Source organism: Macrobrachium rosenbergii, chromosome 52 (assembly GCF_040412425.1).
Source record: "Macrobrachium rosenbergii isolate ZJJX-2024 chromosome 52, ASM4041242v1, whole genome shotgun sequence".
Classification (NCBI taxonomy): Eukaryota; Metazoa; Arthropoda; class Malacostraca; order Decapoda; family Palaemonidae; genus Macrobrachium; species Macrobrachium rosenbergii.
Window position 1 is genome coordinate 16,934,466 of NC_089792.1, and position 19,964 is coordinate 16,954,429.

The window sequence follows — 19,964 nt, forward strand, 5'->3', positions numbered from 1 at the left end:
TCCATTATACTACTGTATCATATTCCTTGGATTTGGAAGAATGGACATGTGAAGAGCTAGAGGAGCAGTTTCTATGCTTCTTCGTTTTCGAGTAGGACGCTGTGTAGCACAGGAGATTATTACTTTGCAAGTGTCTCATCTCAGTGTCTGCTTGTAACGATTTTGTTTCCTGGAACTTCCAGAGAAATTACTGGTTTTCTTTTAGCAGAATATTATATTTATCACGTTCTTCAGGCAGACTCAGCGCCCCATACTTGAATAGTTTTAGATAATATCACAAGTACAGTAAAGCGGTTTTAAGAATTACTTCATTTATATCATTCCTTGGTGCTTTAATTGCAAAGAACTTTCATGATTATTTTTTAATTTTTGTGCTTTACTTGCAAAGACCTTTTAGGACTTTTTTCTTTTGTATTTATAACGTTATATTTTCGTAATTCTCTCTTTTTTTATACATTATTCTTATCTAATCTTGAGATATCTGTACTTGGAAATGAAGTTTGGTTCCTCATTGGTGGATGGGTATCGTTCTCGGATAGCACTCGGCTAGTGCCGCAGTCGATTCTCTGACCGGCCAATGAAAAATTAGAGGAATTTATTTCTGGTGATAGAAATTCATTTCTCGTTATAATGTGGTTCGGATTCCACAATAAGCTGTAGGTCCCGTTGCTAGGTAACAAACTGGTTCTTAGCCACGTAAAATAAATCTAATCCTTCGGGCCAGCCTATAGGAGAGCTGTTAATCAGCTCAGTGGTCTGGTTAAACTAAGGCATACTTAACTATTTGGAATTGACGTTAGTCCATGCTGGCTTTCCTGGAAGATCTCTGTGACTTGTCTCTCTATCTGTGGCAAATTTTGAATATCCGGAAAGTTACTCCTCGTGTTTCCAATCCAAGTCAGTTTGGTCCCTGAGCATCGAGTATGGGACTGCTTGTTTAATTCCCATAAATCTGTGCTGGACAGTTCCCCACCTCCAGCGATCTTCTCTGCTTAGTTGCATTTATTATTTGATTTTCATGAAGTCATTTCTCGATGTCTGTCTCTATTATTCATTTGGCTTCATTTACTGTTTCTTCCTGGACGTTCCTTCTTATATACGAATCTCTGTCTTAGTGATTTAGGCAGGACCCACTTATTAAGTGGGTTCTGGATTTAGGTTACTTTGTATGAGCTTATACTGTGTCACGTAAGGGTAGCGTATCAGTCTGAATGCTAATGTGCATCAGAAGAATGGACAGTCACGGAACCCTAGCAGAACGAAGGTAATATATTTGTATTCAAAATAAGGAGGAAGTCTGTATCTTACAGACTCGGCCGATAATCAAAGCAAATGTTCAAGAGCCAAGGTCACCAACATTATGCTCGCATGACAAAGTCAGCGACTATGCGACTAAACAGCGCCTTGAACAAAACAGCAAAAGTAAAGTGGAATGCTTGAAATCATGAGATGACAAGAGGACTGTAGAGAAAAAACTTGATAGATGGAAAGTTCGTGGATCGACGGAATTTTGTGGCGGAAGTTCAGAATGCAGAGGGTGGAAAGAGAAACCCACAAGATTCCTGTGTATAACTTGTTTGCTTGTAAATATTTACATACTACTTGAATCTCGAGTACTTTCAGGTCCTAACTGTGAACCCTTTTCAAGAGATGTGAAGGTAGCCAGGCTGGTTCAAGGCCCAGAAGATTGCTGGGCCTTGAACCAGCCTGACTACCTTCACATCTCTTGAAAAAGGGTCACAGTTAGGACCTGAAAGTACTCGAGATTAAAGTAATATGCAAATATTTACAAGCAAACAAGTTAAACACAGGAATCTTGTGGGTTTCTCTTTCCATCTTCAGAAGAACACTGAAAGAAGTTTTTGTTGGTTCATAATGAAGAGGGTGTTGTAGCACGGGAAAAGGTCGTCACGCCAGTTATTTTGCATGAAAAATAAATAAGCAAGCATATGTAATAAGGAAGACAGTACTAGAGCAAACACTACACAAACAAATTTTCTTTTCCATTGTTAGGATCCAATGAAATACATAATTCTGAAAAAGGACGCTTCCTCCGATGGTACGAGAAATCCGACAATCGTCGACCCGCCTTATCCACACTAAAGGAATCATGGCAACATTCAAAACAGGTTGATGGTTAAAAAAGTATATCTTAGTTTAACTAGACCACTGAGCTGATGAACAGCTCTCCTAGGGCTGGCCCGAAGGATTAGACTTATTTTACGTGGCTAAGAACCAACTGGTTACCTAGCAACGGGACCTACAGCTTATTGTGGAATCCGAGGAATGAATTTCTATCACAGAAATAAATACCTCTAATTCTTCATTGGCCGGCCGGAGACTCGAACTCGGGCCTTACAGAGTGCTAGCCGAGAACTCTACCGACTCGTTCAACGAGGAACTACAGGTTGATGGTGAACAACGAAGTGAAAAAGAGTTACGTTGCCAAATGGAATATCAGAAAAGATCTTCGGGACACAATGTTATTTGAAGAAATAACAGAAACTCCATCAATGAAACAGTGGCATGCCGCCATCATACAAACGTAAGAGACGTCATCTACAGGAAATATCAGTCATGCGACACAATATACAAGCATGGACAAACAGACAATAAAAAAAGAATAAAAACAGACGTAATGTGAAGATAAACAACACCATTATCCAACTAAATCCATCAAGCACTGTTAATAAATTGTGCAACGTATGCGCAAAAAAAAAAAAAAAAATCCCTAAATTGGGAATCGCAAGATTCTCGTTAGCCTTGACACATGCAAACATGAAATAACTGATAATTATGTTCACATGTGCTCACAGTCCAAAACATACCCCTAAAATCCCTGTCAGTGTTACTGCAATTACTACAACCGTCACGAACACCATACCTACTCAATGCAGATGTATACGAATAATACATAACCACATGCTGTGTTATGTAACAGGCGATTTCAATGCTAGGCATCACGTCGTTGGTCATCCATACCCACGCGCTGAGGGCACAGGACTACGTCAACATATAAACAATGGTCTACTGACAAACCTCGGTCTTCATTGAACACAATGACAATGCAGAAACACAAGCATTGTGTTTTTATGCAATTGGGGATCAAAGCAAAATTGCATAATACCACCACTGTCGTTCTGTTATCCATTTCATCATTAAATTTCATGCAATATATATGAAAGCTACAAAATTTTAAACCATTAGTCCATTATTATTTTTTCCTATGATCGTATCTAAGCCGTTAATAATAATAATAATAATAAGATATAAATTATTTTGCAATTTTGTACTCAAGTACAACAAGTACATTATGTACGTTACTGATTAAGTCCATTTCTTTCTGGATGTCAATAAATGCAAGTAAAATATGGGAGGGAAGTTGAAAATCATTCCCCGTTTTAACACCGCGCAATAAATTCAAACGACTACTGATAAAATAAATTGGAATAATTTTTGAAATTTGCATTTAGTGTACTTAGACCCTTTATCAATTCTTTTCATCTTGCAAGTTTGGGGTTATCGTCATTTTCACACTGCGGAATGGAATGGAATGGAATATAGAGTTTAGGCCAAAGACCAAGCACTGGGACCTATGAGTCATTCAGCGCTGGAAAGGAAACTGAGAGCAGGTAGGTTTGCAAGGTGTAACAGGAGGAACACTTCGCATCTGCACTAGGAAATAATCGTTAGAGAGGGTGGATAGTAAAAGGAACGAAAGGGGTTGCAGCTAGGGGCCGAATTAAGGGACGCTGCAAAGAACCTTTAGTAACGCCTACAGTGCATCGCGTGAGGTGCACTGTCGGCACTAGCCCCCTCCGGGGATTTTCACTGAGGACTTACATCCATATGTTTTTCATTGACATATTGCTGTCACCTTCCTTCTCTTCTGCTACAATATTTTCTTCTCACAACATTTTCTATTTATTTCCTTGATTTAATTCTCACATATCAATTCATGGGTTCATTGGGTAATGCATTCTGCTGCCACCGTACAATAAAAGACGAATTTAAATGATACAGTATGTACCCCCGAACACGCAGACGTGCATTATGTATTTGTCTGAAATCTACTGATCACATTCGCCACATCACTCACTGTATGGCAATTTATTTCCTTAGATATGGCGAATGTAGCGAACAGATTTTATGTATCAGCCAAAAAAACAAAGCTACAAAAGTGAGGATGAATCTTTTTCTGCTTTGTAATGGTCAATTTATCTGAAAAATGGCCGGCAGTATCAGAAATACTTGGGAGAATCTGAGCAAGTGTTAGACAACGATGTTGTAGTGAAGCGAAGCGAAATAACGACAGTGTTAACGAAGAAATGGATATTAGAAGGACAGATGCAAATGGTTATTGTGTAACTGATTGTTGACCGGCGGTTGCAAGGTAGATCTACAGTAAGAAAACATTGCAAAGGAATAAACGAGAGGAATAACTATTCCTTAATGTAAGATTATAAGAGGACGGTGATAGGGCTTGCTTTAAGAATCACAAGGGATACCACTTCCTAGTGCACGTGGGAAGGTATCTATCTAGACTCCATATAATTAACTACATGATTGCATTTGATTTGTTTACCATAAACTTCTTACCGTAGGTGTTCAACGCTGTGCACTCTCATTCACCGGCGGTAGATTATTGTTGCTGAAGGTATATTTAATGTCTTAGTCCTGTCTTGCAAAATGTTCCACAGGGTAATGCTCTGGGACCTGTGTTGTTTTTGAAAGTATTTACTGCCGAAATGGCCTTGCCTTGAAATTAAGACAGTATAGTATTTGGATGAAGAAATTCTTGTTGGAGCTAATTCCTCATCTAAAATAAGAAATTAAGTAGCGCCTATTTTCAATACACATTTAAGATGGTTCACTAAATGGTGTAATAATCAAGAGATGGGAAAAACATCAGCAAAACTAAGATCTTATGGATGTTCCCCTCCTGCATTGCACTCCTAACCCATGACTCAGAAAGTGTAGGTATAATGCTGTATTAGATCATTCTGAATTTATGATGATACCTCATATTATCTCCAGTTCCCAGCGTGAAATTAAAACAAGTGAGATACTGTATCATCCTATTTTGCCGTAATACTTGGCCTTGTTCATATGGCCTCATATATCTAAAGAGGTGACAGCATTTGTGCCATACGCTTCAGATCATTTGTTTTACTGTTGCAAGAACATTGTTTTCCTGTCTGGAATGCCTGTAGTTCCCCTGGATCTTAATAATCCTGATAAAATTCCTGAGTGGTGGTTACCTTTTTCCTAACAATGGTAGTTTGGATTTAGACCATTGTCAATAACTATCCTGTCAATCAATCTTTTTATGTTATATTTCCAAATATATTTCAATTTAGGGCATCTGTTATCAAATTCAATGTCTGCACCTCAAGAGTTTGTTCATGCTACTCACTCTTAGGGCATTGTGATGTCACTGCACAATACCAAGAGTTATTTTTTTTACTTTCTAACATATGCCGTTCAAGATCAGCATGGGTCCAGCTAATGGCAAATATGACATAATGATTATGAAGTTACATTCTTGTGACGAGTCCCAAAACTTCTTTCTATGATTAATTTCATTTACAGAAAAATACAAACTATTTTAAATAAATATCTCCTTAAACCGCATAACACCAATAAGTAAAAATAAAGGTAACTTAAAAAATATATTCAATGAACATTGTCTCAAGTAATTTAAAATATAAGATTCACTCTGGGAGACTAACTTCACTGGTCACATTGTTGAAGGACCCGCAGAGAACGACATGGCAGTGGTTCAGGCAATTCCGTCCCATTAGAAGGCTGCACGAATATATCACCTGAAGTAACAGAAGAGTGTTGTGCATCACATCTTTTCTGTTCATTGACGAGTTTGTTTTCAGCTGACTGAGATACACACTCAAAGTCGTTCCATATCGGATGTTTCTTCCAAGTTCTCTTTAATCACACGCCGTTGTGATGGACAAGGAGTCAGATCATGCAGGAACACTGCTGGTTCAAGAGAATCTCAGTTTTTTTGGTGCAGGAATGAGTAGGATTCACATCCAGCAGCTCCAGTTTTTGAACTAGAGGATCATTCTTGCATGCCTGACAAACTTGCGTGGATAAACAGGTCCTGCTTTAGTAACCAAGATGGTAGAAATACTCCAACTGATGAACGTTGAAAAATACAAGAAAAATCTCTCTTGTGGGCGTTTATTTGTTGCAGCTGATAGCAAGGACCCTAAGGTGATAGAGCAAGGCAACACTAATTACGGATTTCAGTGAGTTTTGTCATTTCAGGGCAAGGCGGATTGTCCTCTGAATAATCCCACTGTATCTAAACCTGGATGGATAGTCACGAGTCCACTTGCTGGAAGTAGCACTTGCTGTGCAAGATGTTAGTACATCACGAGCTATGAAACCCTAGCCTCTAATAAAGTGAATATAATTAGGCTCACCATATAAAGATAACTTAGGTTCCCAACATTAAATAATAGTCTTGGATGTGGCTCTTTGCGTGGAATTGTCAATGGCAACTCTGTAAATTCATTTATTGCTAAAAGCTGATAGAATACTTGTCTGTACGTCTTTGAGGGGATCGTCCCTTTAAAATCCAAATTTAAACGCTCTAGAGGTTGAGAGGCTTTAATAAGCTTGCCATGAATTAATGTAGTAATTTCGGTTTCAATCCAAAACATGCCCTACGTGACGAAAACACTGCCTTTAATTCATCTGCATACTTTAAGATCTCATACAGTGCAAGAGTCGACTGATTCAAAGGTGGCAAAAATCGTTCTGCAAGTTCTTGAGAGATGGAGAAAGTTTGCATTGCAGTCAGCACGACTCAGTACATCAGCAACAGCATCGTAACGATTGATGTGGTAATGAACGTCGATGCGGTAACTAGCCGACTGCAACCGCTAACCCTGAGCGTTATCATCGTTGATCTTAGATTCTTAATGGTTATCTATCACGAAAGCAACGGATTTTGATAGGTCACGATTGTGTAATGGTGAACTGAAATAAAAAGAGAACATTCCATCACAGGCTATCACATTAGTAACCTTTCTTAAATGGCACGATAACGAGTTTCATGATAATTCAAGGTTCGCGACAAGAAGGCAACAGGTGGCCCCGACTGATTTAACGGTAACTGACGCAGCCACGTCAGAAGCATCACATTATATTGCATATGGCCTGAAGTCATCAGGACAATGTAATGCCGCACACACGAGCATTTCAATTAAATTACTGAATGCTTCACAAGCTTCAGAATTCATTAGAAAACTTATTGCTTTTCTGTTTAAATCAGTTGTTACCGATTTCGTAACCAAGTGCAAATATTCTGTTGGCCGAATGCATAGACCTTGGTATTAGAGTAGTCTAAACACGCGCTTTTTATCGGTCAAACTCATCCTTCACTATAACAATATTTGTTCGCCAGGTAAATGGAAATTTTTAATATTGCGTTCAGTTGCCTGTGTGATAAACTGCAACACTGATTAGGTAATTCCGTTACATTTGGTTTCATATTCGGCTCCATGGTCGTAAAGAAATATACTCAAATTCAATCTGACATTGAATCAAAACAATCTCAAATCTGGTGAAACATAAATAATCAGGCATACATAATATTCGTTCAAAGTAACAACACCAGTCCAGAAAGGAGAAATATCGAGCAATATACAATATTTCAACGTGTGATTTCATACCATAAATGAAGAGCAAATAGGCCGAGAAAATATACTGCGCTTGGTTACTGCGTTGCAACTTCAGAAGGAAGAGGAAATGCGAGCAAAGAACATCCATCGTAAGTAAAGGTTGCTGCAGGGTAATGATAAAGAAGCTGTACAAGAAAGGATTACCAATGTTAACATTTATGTACCCCACAGGAATAACAGGTTATTCTAACAAGAAAAAAAAGAAAAAAATTATATATATATATATATATATATATATATATATATACGGAAAAGACTGAAAGGCGACTGAAGCAAATGTTTACAGAGTGTGAAGAAGAAATTCTAAATTTGGGGCATTTCTTATTTTTGTTTCAGGCAGTAAACACACCAAGAAGATAATGAAAAATCATTAGCTAATATCTTACTTTTCACAAACTTGTCTAGTGGGGAATAAAAAAAAAACAGGAAAAATTATACATCACGGGAGTCAAAATTAAATAAGAACAAACCAACTGCACCTCTAGGGAGCCATTGCAAAGGAAACGTACAACTATTACTACTAATATTGTTTTGTTTCCAAAACAAACCCGTGTGAATTTAAACCTCTCACTAGAATTCAGCTTGTCATGCAACTCTAACGATAACCCTACATACCTTCGACATTTTGAACTTTTCGTGTGTTAATGTGCTAACGAAACAATCGAAACGAATTGAAAATGGAAAAGGCTCTCATTTCAGTTATCATGGAAGAGTTCATGGACGACTCTCTGGAGGTGGACAACTTCATACTGCAGACCACAAGCAAAGCCTCAGTGGCAAATTTGTCAGTTCTGGCTTGTTTCGATGACGGAAGCAGATCAACTGAAAGTCGTCCGTTCGATTACGATGACCATGATGACATTCCCTCTCCAGAACCCCCGAGAAGAAAGAGGAAGAGAGGGAGAGGGCGGGGCGGTTCCGCCGGAAGGAAGAGAGGCAGAGGAAGAGGGAGAGGTCGAAGCTTCGATCCTGTGCCCCTGGAAGTTTTGGCAGAATGTGTGATCCCCCAGTACTCTGATCTCGATTTCAGGATTCAGTTTGGAATGAGCAGGGTAACATTTGAGGTAGGCTATGGCAGGCTGGGTAGTGTAGCCTAACCTATATTAACCTAATTGGAGATGGGGATTGACTACTGTTGTAATCTGCCTGACATGAGAATTAGTGCGCAATGGGAGATTATCAACGGTAATTCTACAGGAGAATTCTTTATGGAGATATCATTTATTAATGGTTAATGTAAAGGAGATGGCTCCATGACGGTATTGTTCATCAATATATTTTTTGAATGAATTTCAAGTCAATGGCCCTTGTGGGCTTGTTCCATATGAATAGGTTTCATCTTCTGAATAATAATAATAATAATAATAATAATAATAATTATGGTTTTACTGCACAAGAATATTACACTGAGCTTACATAACCTTTTAGGAGGTCTGCCTGATTATTCATCTACCCCTTTCAAGAGGAGGGGCCACTATCACACTCCTGTTAGTCCCACTAATCACCTTCTTTGGTAGGCCCATCACTTATCTCCCCGAGGGCTGAGGAATATACTGGACTGCACTCATCTTTTAATCCTTCAGTGTTAGATGCAAGTGCTCTGGGAGATATTGCTTCCCCACAAGAGAGCACTGTTTTGAGATTGGTTTCTTGGTGTCAAAGTTAGTAGGCAAAGTAGTGCTTGAAGCGCTGTTGCCTCTTTAGGACATTTTGTCTGATAGCATTCTGACTTTTGTCTGGCTTGAGCATTAATGACCTTGTAGTTATCAAAGGTAGTGTTTGTAGGGCAATTCTGCTCTCTGATCTTTTATCATTCAGGATAATAGCAACTTGGGAATTAGTGAGCTCTGTTATTTTGATGTATCCTTCCCTGCTTGTTGCTGTTAAGCATCTAACAAAGTCAGGTTTTACAAGACTACCTCTCACCAGTTTTGCACCTAGGAGCATTAATCAACATTGCCTGTAGATTCCTCAGAAAACGGACGTATGCAGTCTGCTCATCTACATTTCTAGTAGACCGGCGAGTTAAACAATTATGTCTCATGACTGCTTTCAGTCACAGACAGAAGAAAGAAATTATTCAATATGCACCATCTGAAAAGTTGTATTCTTTGAAATGCAAGCACTCATCATTTGGGCATGCTATGAGTGCAAGTGCACTACATCAGATTTCTCACACACAAACTGGTTGAGACCAGCAGATATCATGCTTGCAATGTGTTGCCCGTGATGGGTGCTGAATCTTGACCATCGCCTATTTAACATTAGCCAGTGCTGCTGCTGAAGATGCAAGCATTTCTCCCATGGTATTGGGAGCACTTGCCTCAATCAGTGCACTATTTTCAACTTCCCATCAACCTAGTAATACTTCTGCTTGAAGCACCCATTGGCTTTGTACTGCCTTGTGCACATATTGCCTTTTGTTGCAGAAATGCCAGGCACAGTCAGTATACAAAATTTATCTTTAATACTTTGCACTGATACTACTAGTAGACCCTCTGCTTTCATTTCTGATGCTTCTAGTACTATTCAAACCTTGGGGAAGTTTGGTGTAAAGGCTTACTTTCATTTAGCAGAGGCTGCAGTGGCTCAGCAAAACTTTAAGCAGCCTCTGTTGGATTCATCTTCATTCACCCACTCAATCTGTTCAAACAAGGGAACATTTCTCATCGCCCAGTAATCTCAGCATTGCTGCACTGAAGGTGAAACCTTGTTCCTGCACTGCCTTAAAATTAAGTGATTTTATGTCAGCTTGTTGCAGCAACATTTGGGATAAAATCTTGAGGAGATTTCCACTCTCCCAGAAACTGAAGATGATTTTGAGATCCTGTTTCAGGATGATCAAGCTTTTGACTAGGTATGGGAGTTATCACATTCAGAGAGGCATCAGGAATTACCATATGTTGCTTTGTGGCTAAACCCAGAATTTGCCTTAAGCCCGAGGAACCATCTTTAGGATTCAAACACTGATGGCTGCCACATGGATGCTATCCTCTTGGGTTCAAAAGGAGAGATTACAGTTCAGAGGCTATAAGGTTAGGAAATGATAAGCCCTTTACAGATTTTCACTCTGCCAGATGCCAGGCTTAGGTGGTATTATAAATGGGTACAATGTTTCACATACAAATTATGTATCGGGTGCCCCTGTTGTGGAAGCCTTATCTAGGGGTGTTTCCTTAATGATGCCTAGACCCACAGTGATTTTGACCCCAACTGAGAAAGACGCTAGGGAAAGTTTCTTGATGGATGTGCTTGTCACTGCCTAGTGACAGGAATGGGTGTTGGCTGTAACAAGTGTAGACTTGTTGATGTTGCAGACAAACCAGAGAATTTAGCAAAGGCTAGAAGGGAGGTGGCTTCTCTGAGATAAGCTTCTATCCTTAATAATTGGATGGTCGCCTACAGTATTCCCTTGCTAGCAGCATCCTAAAAGTAGACGGAAGATATTACAGGACTTCCAGGTGGATAAAGAGTTGTTTCAGTCTTTATTTTGCCTATGTAGTTAATAGATAAGACCATCATCAGCAGCAATTCAGACATTTTGAGAAGTTAGTCTAATTTGCTCTCATCCTCTGACTTCAAGAGCTTGAGGACAGCTGGCTTTATGGACTGCAGTCTCTTTCCAGCCCAACTGTTGGGAGATTACCAAGAGGTTAGATGTCACCTTCACAGAAATGCCTTGAGATCACTCGCCAGTTTGGTTCCTTGTTGTTCACACCAATTGGCTGGTTATAGATAGGGACTTGTAGTTCTCCTAAACCTTCTTATTCCAGGAGCAGACAGTTATACAGTTTGCCACAAGAGCCAGGAGACCTTACACTAATGCCTCTTCCTGTCCAGTGACCCTGACAACTCCATGCTTTTCCCCTTCATTCATTTTTAACCCAAAGTCATGAAATGCAGAAGATTCATTATTAACAAATTTTATGAGTCTTACTTGCACAGTATGGCATAACTAGTAGAAAATAAGACAGCTTTCACTTGCCTTCTTTCCTCTTACCTTAGGTAAAAAATATTGTATGAATGCCACTTACCAATGCAGTACATTACTTCAACTATATTATTATATTTTGTCCAAATAAAATATCCTTCAGCTTATTTAAAGAAGTTGTCTGTCTTATGAGATATCTAAATTCTTAGAAAATTTCACATATTTTGTTGTCTGTGCTTGTGTAATTTTCTGTAAACCTGTCGTTTGCGTTCCATATGTTACAATTCCCAGTTGGCAAATTCTTATACAGCATAAGTTTTCTGCGAAATTTGAATGCTTTAATCGTTTACATGAAAGTTTTTTATATATCTGATTTATTTCTTATATCTTTCAGGAACTGTGCATGCACATTGCCCCAGCACTTGCTTATAGGACAATCACAGCTGAGAAGAAAGTTTTATTGACAGTATGGATTTTACGTTCCAGAGAATCATATGGTGCAGTTTCGGAAAGATTTGATGTCAGTAAGGGCTTCCTTCATGGAATATGTAGTTCTGTGTGTAGTGCTTTGGCAGCAATCCAGAAAGATTTCATTAAATTACCTGAACCACATGAACTTGATAAAATTGCTGATGGATTTTACCAGCGGTGTCAGTTTCCTGGAGTAGTTGGAGCAATAGGCTGTACTCACATTCCCATCCGGGAACCGTCAAAGAATACAGAATGGTTCATAAATAAAGAGGGATCTTTTAGTATTCAGTTGCAAGCAGTTTGTGATGATCAATTAAAGTTTCTTCATGTACATACAGGGTGCCCAGGATTATTAAATAATGCCCAAGTTTTTTTTGATAGTCCACTTTTTACTCGGTTAGAAGATAATTACCTTCCTTCCACTAAACATCTTCTTGGTGATTGTTCTTATCCCTTGAAACTGTACTTACTTGTGCCTTTTCCTGAAACTGACGAAATGACGAATGAGCAAAAAAGGTTTAATGAAAACCTCGCATACACCCGTTCAGAAGTAGACCTTGCCGTTAAACTTCTGAAACAGAAATTTAAAAGGCTAAAGTTTCTTGATATTAAACAAGTGGATGATATGTCTAAAGTGATAAGAGCAGCATGTGTACTTTATAACTTTATACTATATAAAGAAAATATTGAGGATGATGTAAAAGAATTAGAACTAGTTGAGGGAGAGGATGAATTTGAAGTGGACTTGGCTCCTGAACCTTATCCAGTGAGTTCTGAGATAAGTGAAAGTGCCCTTGCCAAAAGATTGACAATTGCAAATTCACCAATGAGCTTGCAGGAATTAAAATGTTAGTGATCTTTTTTGGGTCATGCGTGTACATTACTAGTATATACAAATATGCAGTTATACAGATTTTTAATTCACATTTTTTGTCATTGTGGTGACCCAATGATTCATGATAATACAATACCAAATGTGCATATATTTTGTACTTTTTACTTTTCATTAACAGATGATTACTGCTGAGCATCTGATTATTATTCTGAAAGGACTTTGCAGAGTTTCTACCTCTTTGTGTGAGAGCTACACTTTGAGGTTTTTATTGTCGTACTATTCATGAGTATTTGGAAAGCACAGGCCTAATATTTACTTTTGCTATACTATCCAGAATGATGCAGTATTACCTAAAATTAATTTGTCTTAGGTGAAGTAAGTTTTAAGTCTTCCTCTTAAGTTAGTGTACTTCATGGTAGGCACTCTCTTACCCTATTATGTCACAAATACAATTGTTTCCTTTACAATTCTATTTTGTTGTTCATGTTATTATCAATGTTTTAATCATCACCTCTTCAGTTGCAAACCATCACTTTCTGAATAAAATTGGGATAGTGATGCCATTATTCTTATATTGTCAGGCCTACAATTGTGTTGACAATTCTTAATGTTCATTATGTTAAAATTTGAGTACTTTACATACGTCAGGGATGCCACTACTATTATCTTTCAAAGATTATGGTATATATGTTAACGTTCCAGACAATTTATAAAATGCTACAGTAATTATATCCAGTGCGTGTACTACTCTTTTCATGAATACCAAATGACTAATTATTAAAGGTATTTATAAATGAAATTTCTTTTTAATATTAATTTTTTGTATATTTTGATCATATCGTTTACTTAGCCAAGTTATTTAAAGGCTAGTTGTTTTCTTTAAGAGACCATATGTGGGTTTAATTACCATTTACTGTGTTGTTTTCATGAATATGGCACTTGGTAACTTTTGCTAAGAGAAGCAAAGGTACAACATTATCCTCATTCCCATCATTTTCTGTTGACTGTATTTACTGTAAAATGCTTTTATACAGTAAAATATGCAGTTCAACAACCACACTGACTTTCTGGGGACTAGTTTTGATATGATAAGCAACAATTTCACTTGCTGCCTTAAGAAAGGAAATACCCGTCTAGTATTGATTGGTAGGAAAGTGCCCCAAACCAAAGTCCATGGATACACAGGGTCAGAGAAGCTTTACTGCTGGAAGAGAATAGGGGAGAGGTGTGTTAAATGGCATAAGCTGTCTACAGCCCACGACCAGTATATAAGGAAGTGAGATTTTGAATGGTAGAGCTAATAACAGAAACCCATAATTCATCTTCTATTATTCTACAAGCCACAGGACAATGGTGATCACTATAACTGATGCGCTAACAGCTGGCAGTGAAGGTGACTGCTATAATATGCTCCAAGTAACACAATCCTGTGTTGGAGTTACCAAACCTATATGTGAATCTTGGTTCACCTACAAACACTCCGAAGGCAAAGGGACTAATTTAGCTTCCTCAAAAGGCATGAAATGATGTGTTCCTTAGACACATCAATAGGCCTAGGTATGCTTGATAGGAGTTAAAAGTGCTGTACAGCTCAGTACTGTTACAATGCTCCAGTTTTAGGAAACTATTTCAGTCTAAATCAAGATGGTCAGGGGAGGAATATGCCTTTACCCTTCAGCATGTAGTAAAATATGTAGGCTGCACTGTAATAACAAAAGGATTATTGTGCAGAAAATGGTATAGTTTTTTATTCACTATGTACTGGTGAAATACTGTACAGTAAATACTGGGGAAAATGACTATGAAGATGACCATATTCATCACCTCCAACATCATGCGACACAAAGGGCCTTTCTTAAATTCCAGTTGTCATGTCTTTCTTATGCTTTTACTTAGTTATTCTCTAGTAAGTCCAGGTCTTCCTTATATAATCACAAAAAACACAAATTTCATTATGCTATAATACAGTACTGTATAGCAATTCTGGATGTTTAATGTGCCAACATCAAACAGAATAAAATATAAAAATCTAGCAATGGCAATGTAACGTTTCAGTCAGATTCCTACAGACAATGTATGATGCAGCTTTGATTATGGCAGAATTAGTTGTGTTGTGGCTTCCAGCATCCAAGCAACCCTAAATTTTCAGTATATTGCTCTCCATATTAGGAAAAACTTCACTAAATAAGAAACATCATAGACACTTTTTGTAAAGTGATGCCAGTAAATTCCAGCAAGCATGCTTTAAGTGAAAACAAACTCATGTGGGGCAAGTCTGCTACCTCCCTCAAGCTTGATGGATTTCAAGGAAGTTTTTCATTAAATAAGAAACATCACTGGGACCTTCAAGAGTGATGCTAGCAGGTTCCTTAACTTGTGAGAGTTTGGTTTGCCAACTTTCTTTCATCACACTGATGAAGAAAAAAAATTTTTTTAATAAGAAGCATCATAGGAATCCTTAGCTAACAATTCCCAGCAAATGTGTAAGTTAGGGTAGGCAACCAAGTTTTACAATATAGATTCATCCTCTGTTTACCTTGCTAAAAGTTTGCACTAATTTCACAGATGCACTACACAGGTGGACAGAGAAAACAGTGAAATAGCTAACCTCATATGACCTGATTAATTCCCAATACCAAACACTCTCAAGATACCAAAATACCAGTAAAATATATACTTTATGATACTTGCAGAACACAGAACCAACAGTGAACTAGTGCTTGTGAAGCAGCATTTTCCAAAATAAACAATATAAGGTACAGTATTTACAGCAATCTCTAAATAACCAGCAAGTAAGGCTTTACCGCAGGCAAAGGGCCACCATACAGTGTACTTAGAAAATGAATCGCTAAAGATAGAAAGTGAACTGAGAAAAAGAATGAATACACTGATTGAAATGATATAGATGCTGAAAATGCTTTAAAGACAGTCATTTAGGAATCAAAAGTCTTGTGAACAATCGGATCCCTGAGGAGCATGCACAAGAATACCACTGCTTTTCTTTTATTTGTTATACAAAAGACTGCACAGTCTGTGATTTTGAGGACCACAAACGTGGTTTGTGTGTGAGCTGTATGAGAGTGATGCGCCTTAATCATTTCCTTGGAAGGGCAGGAATTTGCTTGGGTGAAGAGTTTGGCCAGTTGACCTCTTGTTTATTGAAAATGCTTTTCTCTCAACTCCCAGATTGGTTTTAATACACCTACTTTAGCTTATAAAGGAAATGACATTTATATGTATGTATGGGCGCTGTCTTCATTGGTGATAATTCTTTCACTCAAGGAGTGCTCGGATTCTTGGTTAACATGCATCATCCTGGTGATGTAGCATAAGAAAAATATGAGGTTTTTACTAATGGTGCATAAATATTACAGTATATTAAAATGTTGTATATTAGGTACCTATGAAGAAATTTATTAGCTGTTGATTAGAAATTTTTTAAAATTTATTTTTATACTATATAAGAAATGTTTATGTACATGAATAAAGCTATTGAAAATGTTATTAAACTGAATCGATCCAATAAGAAACCCCAAATGAATTTATATATTTTAAACTGTTAGGCTTAGACACTTGAAGTGAACATAATAATTATTTATGATAATTTAATAGTCTAAGCAATTCTTTATTACTGAACTACTGAGAGCAAGACTGTTGTCAATTGCCTGAAACTTCTTTGCATTAAGTAATCCACAGATACCAACATTACTGACTTTTAAGTTATATTATTTCCAAATGAATATATTAGTTTTCAGTTTATGTCGTGTATCACAGTACAGTAGTTCGAAAATATTTTGAAATTAACTTCAGGAACTCAACAATGTTTATGTCATGAATTAATTAACTTTTGATATAAATACAGTAATGAAAATTACTAGCGAGAAAACCTATTTCTTGTTTAGCAGGAGATACAGCAAAGTATTCCTAATAAGAGAGCACAGTTACAGAGCTTGAAAAGAAGCAAGAATCAGTCTAAACACATCTAATGTAACCCATACCCCTATTACAGTGTTCAAGAAAATATGTGCAGAAAAACTTTTCATCAGTATCTTTAATTTAGTGACTTTTGTAATCTGGTAAGAAAAGATCTGTAATCCTTCAATACATGAACACAAAAATAAGGCAGTCACTCAGCCTTGTTAAGGCTGGAGTGACTGCCTCCGGTTTACATTGTTACTACAAGGCTAATTTTCATATAAACATTATTCACACTGTGCAGTCCCAAATGTCCCCAGACAAACTTAGTAGCTTAGTTGGTTTCACCTCCTCTTCAAAGCATGGCAGTTCTAAGTTCAAGCACTGGTAAAAAACCTTACTATCCCTTTGAGCTAGAGATAGGGGCCTTGGTGGAGTCTATAGGTCCACCTGCCAAGTCATCAGCCTGGTTCACCCTGGTCTTAGCTTGGGAGGGGAAAGGGCTTGAGCACTGGTCATACACAGTATGTTGGTCTCTAGGATGTTATGCACCAGTTCAGTGGCCTAACCCTTGTCTCTGCCACTCATGAGCAACCTTTAAACAGAATAATGGTTGTTCATGCATATGCCCTTTGGACCCACCAGTAGCTATCAAGAACTTTTGTTTGTTTATATGTGCTGGATGCAAAATGCCAAGATTCAAGGGGCTGGGGTGTGGGCAATCCTTATATGATTACTGGGTTTGTATGAAATAATTTGTTTTATGCTATGAAAACTCATGGTCTGATTTATCTCTACCCTACCCATTACGTTATTGTATTCTCAAAATGCAATTCAGGAGGGAGGTTCAGAAGTTGAGAATCCCATATTTCTTACTAGGGTTCGATAGATTCAGGAGTTCAAACCCATCCATTTACTCTTGTCTTGTAGGTAAAAATCTACTGGCATTAAAGTTGTTTGGTCCATTTTAAGTAACTACAGTAGTTACAAAGCAGTTCATCTTCAGTGATTCTCCTGTGACCTTTGATACAGACACTGATAGTCTCTTCTGATGCTGTAGGTAGAGAAAGAAATTGGCAACTATACAAGAAGAGTTGATCTGACTGGATTAACATCCCTGTCACTGCAATCAAAGACCTTGGTGGCCTTTGATTTGAAAAGGTTATTGGTTGAAGTATGGCAGCACTGGGCAAACCCAAGGTTTCTGATGCCTCATTCAATAGTCTTGCTAGAAAAACCTCTTACAGAAACTGAGGAATATCAGTAAACCAGTCCTGTTGCAGCCATAGGTGGCAAACATCTCATCATTGTGCAGCTGAAGTTCAAGGGTGAAGGGAGGGAAGTATACATCCAGCTCCAAACTTCAAGGTCTGGTTAAGCTGAGCAGTAATGGGAAGCTTGTGGCTCAGGCACATTGGCAAACATGTGCACATGGTGTACCCTATAGCCAAAGTGCCTTGCAAACCATCAAATCCAATGACCATTCTGATAAAAGAAATTGTTTCCTTCACCTGAGATTTTCCACTATTGTGCTGCATTTCCCTAGTGCAAACTTTGATACACCATTGGGCTTCTGCCAAAACAAAGATGTCTCCTCCTAGCTGACACAGATTTGAACCTCAGTCCTCCTGATTTTTTAGGTCAGCAACTGTTGCTGAGCTGTCTATCTTAATGCTACCTACTTGTCCTTCCAAAAATGGAGTTACTATTTTTACTGTGTCTCCATTCATATTCTCTTTCTTTCCATCCTCTCCTAGCAATTGTTTCATATTGCAACTGCAAGGTTTCCTCCTGTTACACCTTTAAAACCCTTTCTCCCTCAATTCCCTTTTTAGCACTGAATGGCCTCATAAGACCCAGTGCTTGATCTTTGGCCTCAATTTTATATTCCATTCCAACTTACTCATTTAATACAGTAACTAACTGAAGTGCAGACACTCTATTCTGGAGATGAGCATTTGTCACATGACTTGACATTCTTACATACACAATATGAGTACCCAAATTTATATCGCAGAGGCTGTGACTTGACTCCATGAACCAATATTCTCTATAAAAAATTGAAGAGTACTCGAGGGCCCTTAAAGGCAAGGATGATCGCTGAAGTGGTTGGAACATTCATTTGCCATAATTAAAATTCAAATGAGTTTTTAATTGTCATCACTTCCTCCTTGTTTATTTTCATATGATGCATAATGTAAGATGGAGTCTAAGGCTCTGAAGAAATCATAACAGCTTTTTCCATGATATATGCACACTGAATTCTTCCAGCTTTTTTTTTCTGGCAAGCACAGAAGCATTTGCAAAACTTGAAATATTTATAATGTTCTCCTTTTGTCCAAGCTATTAGCCACATCAGGGTCCTTGGCGACCTCTTTACACCAGTCAGCAGGTCGATAAACATCAAAACCTTTGGGTGTTTTCTCACAAACTCTTACAGTATATATATATCTGACTGCTTGCTTCAAATGCTTCTTTGTGTTTACCAAAGGATACCCATGCATCTCTCTTTCCATTTTCTACTTTTACATTCATTGTAATATCCTTTACATCCCCTAATGTTTTGAATGTTGATGATATAATGTCATGATCAGTTTTGATAGGGAGTCCAATTACATACAGAAGGGTCAATTTGCTTGCGCTATTTACTGGATCTACGATACCTTTCATATAATTTCCAATGGCTACTATAGCACAGAATCTGTCCTATCTTTACATAAAGCACGTTTCCCAACCAATGACACAAATAAGAGCCATCTTACCAATGTCCACTTTTTACCCTACCCCAAACAGGAAGGTAACACGATGGCATGGTGGCCTCAATGGAGGCCAAAGCCGCTTGATGGTACTGGGAGCATTACAAGAATACAATCATTGCCACTATTCACCTTAATGGGTAAAACTGACATTGCAAAGAGTTCTCTCCCGAGAGCCAGTCCACCCCTGAAATCCCTGGGCAAGCACTAAGAGATAGTTTCGATCATGAGTTATCAATATGACCATCATTTACACATCTCTTGGGTCTAAATAATATTAAGTGATGGACAAGAAAACTTTGTCTCATGCTACTGACTTTGAAAAACTCTCTCCAGTCCCAGCAACG

The 19,964-nt window shown here is 38.0% G+C and overlaps 2 protein-coding genes across 2 annotated transcripts in view; one reads left to right on the top strand and one right to left on the bottom strand.

Annotated features, from left to right (window-relative positions):
* The window catches only part of LOC136833859 (uncharacterized), a 177,193-nt gene that overhangs the window by 113,133 nt on the left and 44,096 nt on the right, over window positions 1-19,964 (bottom strand).
* LOC136833720 (putative nuclease HARBI1) lies at window positions 8,226-13,745 on the top strand. The gene is made up of 2 exons (XM_067095933.1): window positions 8,226-8,773; window positions 12,035-13,745. The coding sequence occupies exons 1-2, from the start codon at window positions 8,387-8,389 to the stop codon at window positions 12,962-12,964; spliced, it is 1,317 nt and encodes a 438-aa protein (XP_066952034.1). The 5' UTR covers window positions 8,226-8,386; the 3' UTR covers window positions 12,965-13,745.

Bases quoted from the DNA above. Each gene is read 5' to 3' on its own strand.
- LOC136833720 (XM_067095933.1), top strand. From the start codon at position 8,387: ATGGAAAAGGCTCTCATTTCAGTTATCATGGAAGAGTTCATGGACGAC. The intron at 8,774-12,034 runs GTAGGCTATGGC...TATATCTTTCAG, and splicing joins TGAGCAGGGTAACATTTGAG to GAACTGTGCATGCACATTGC.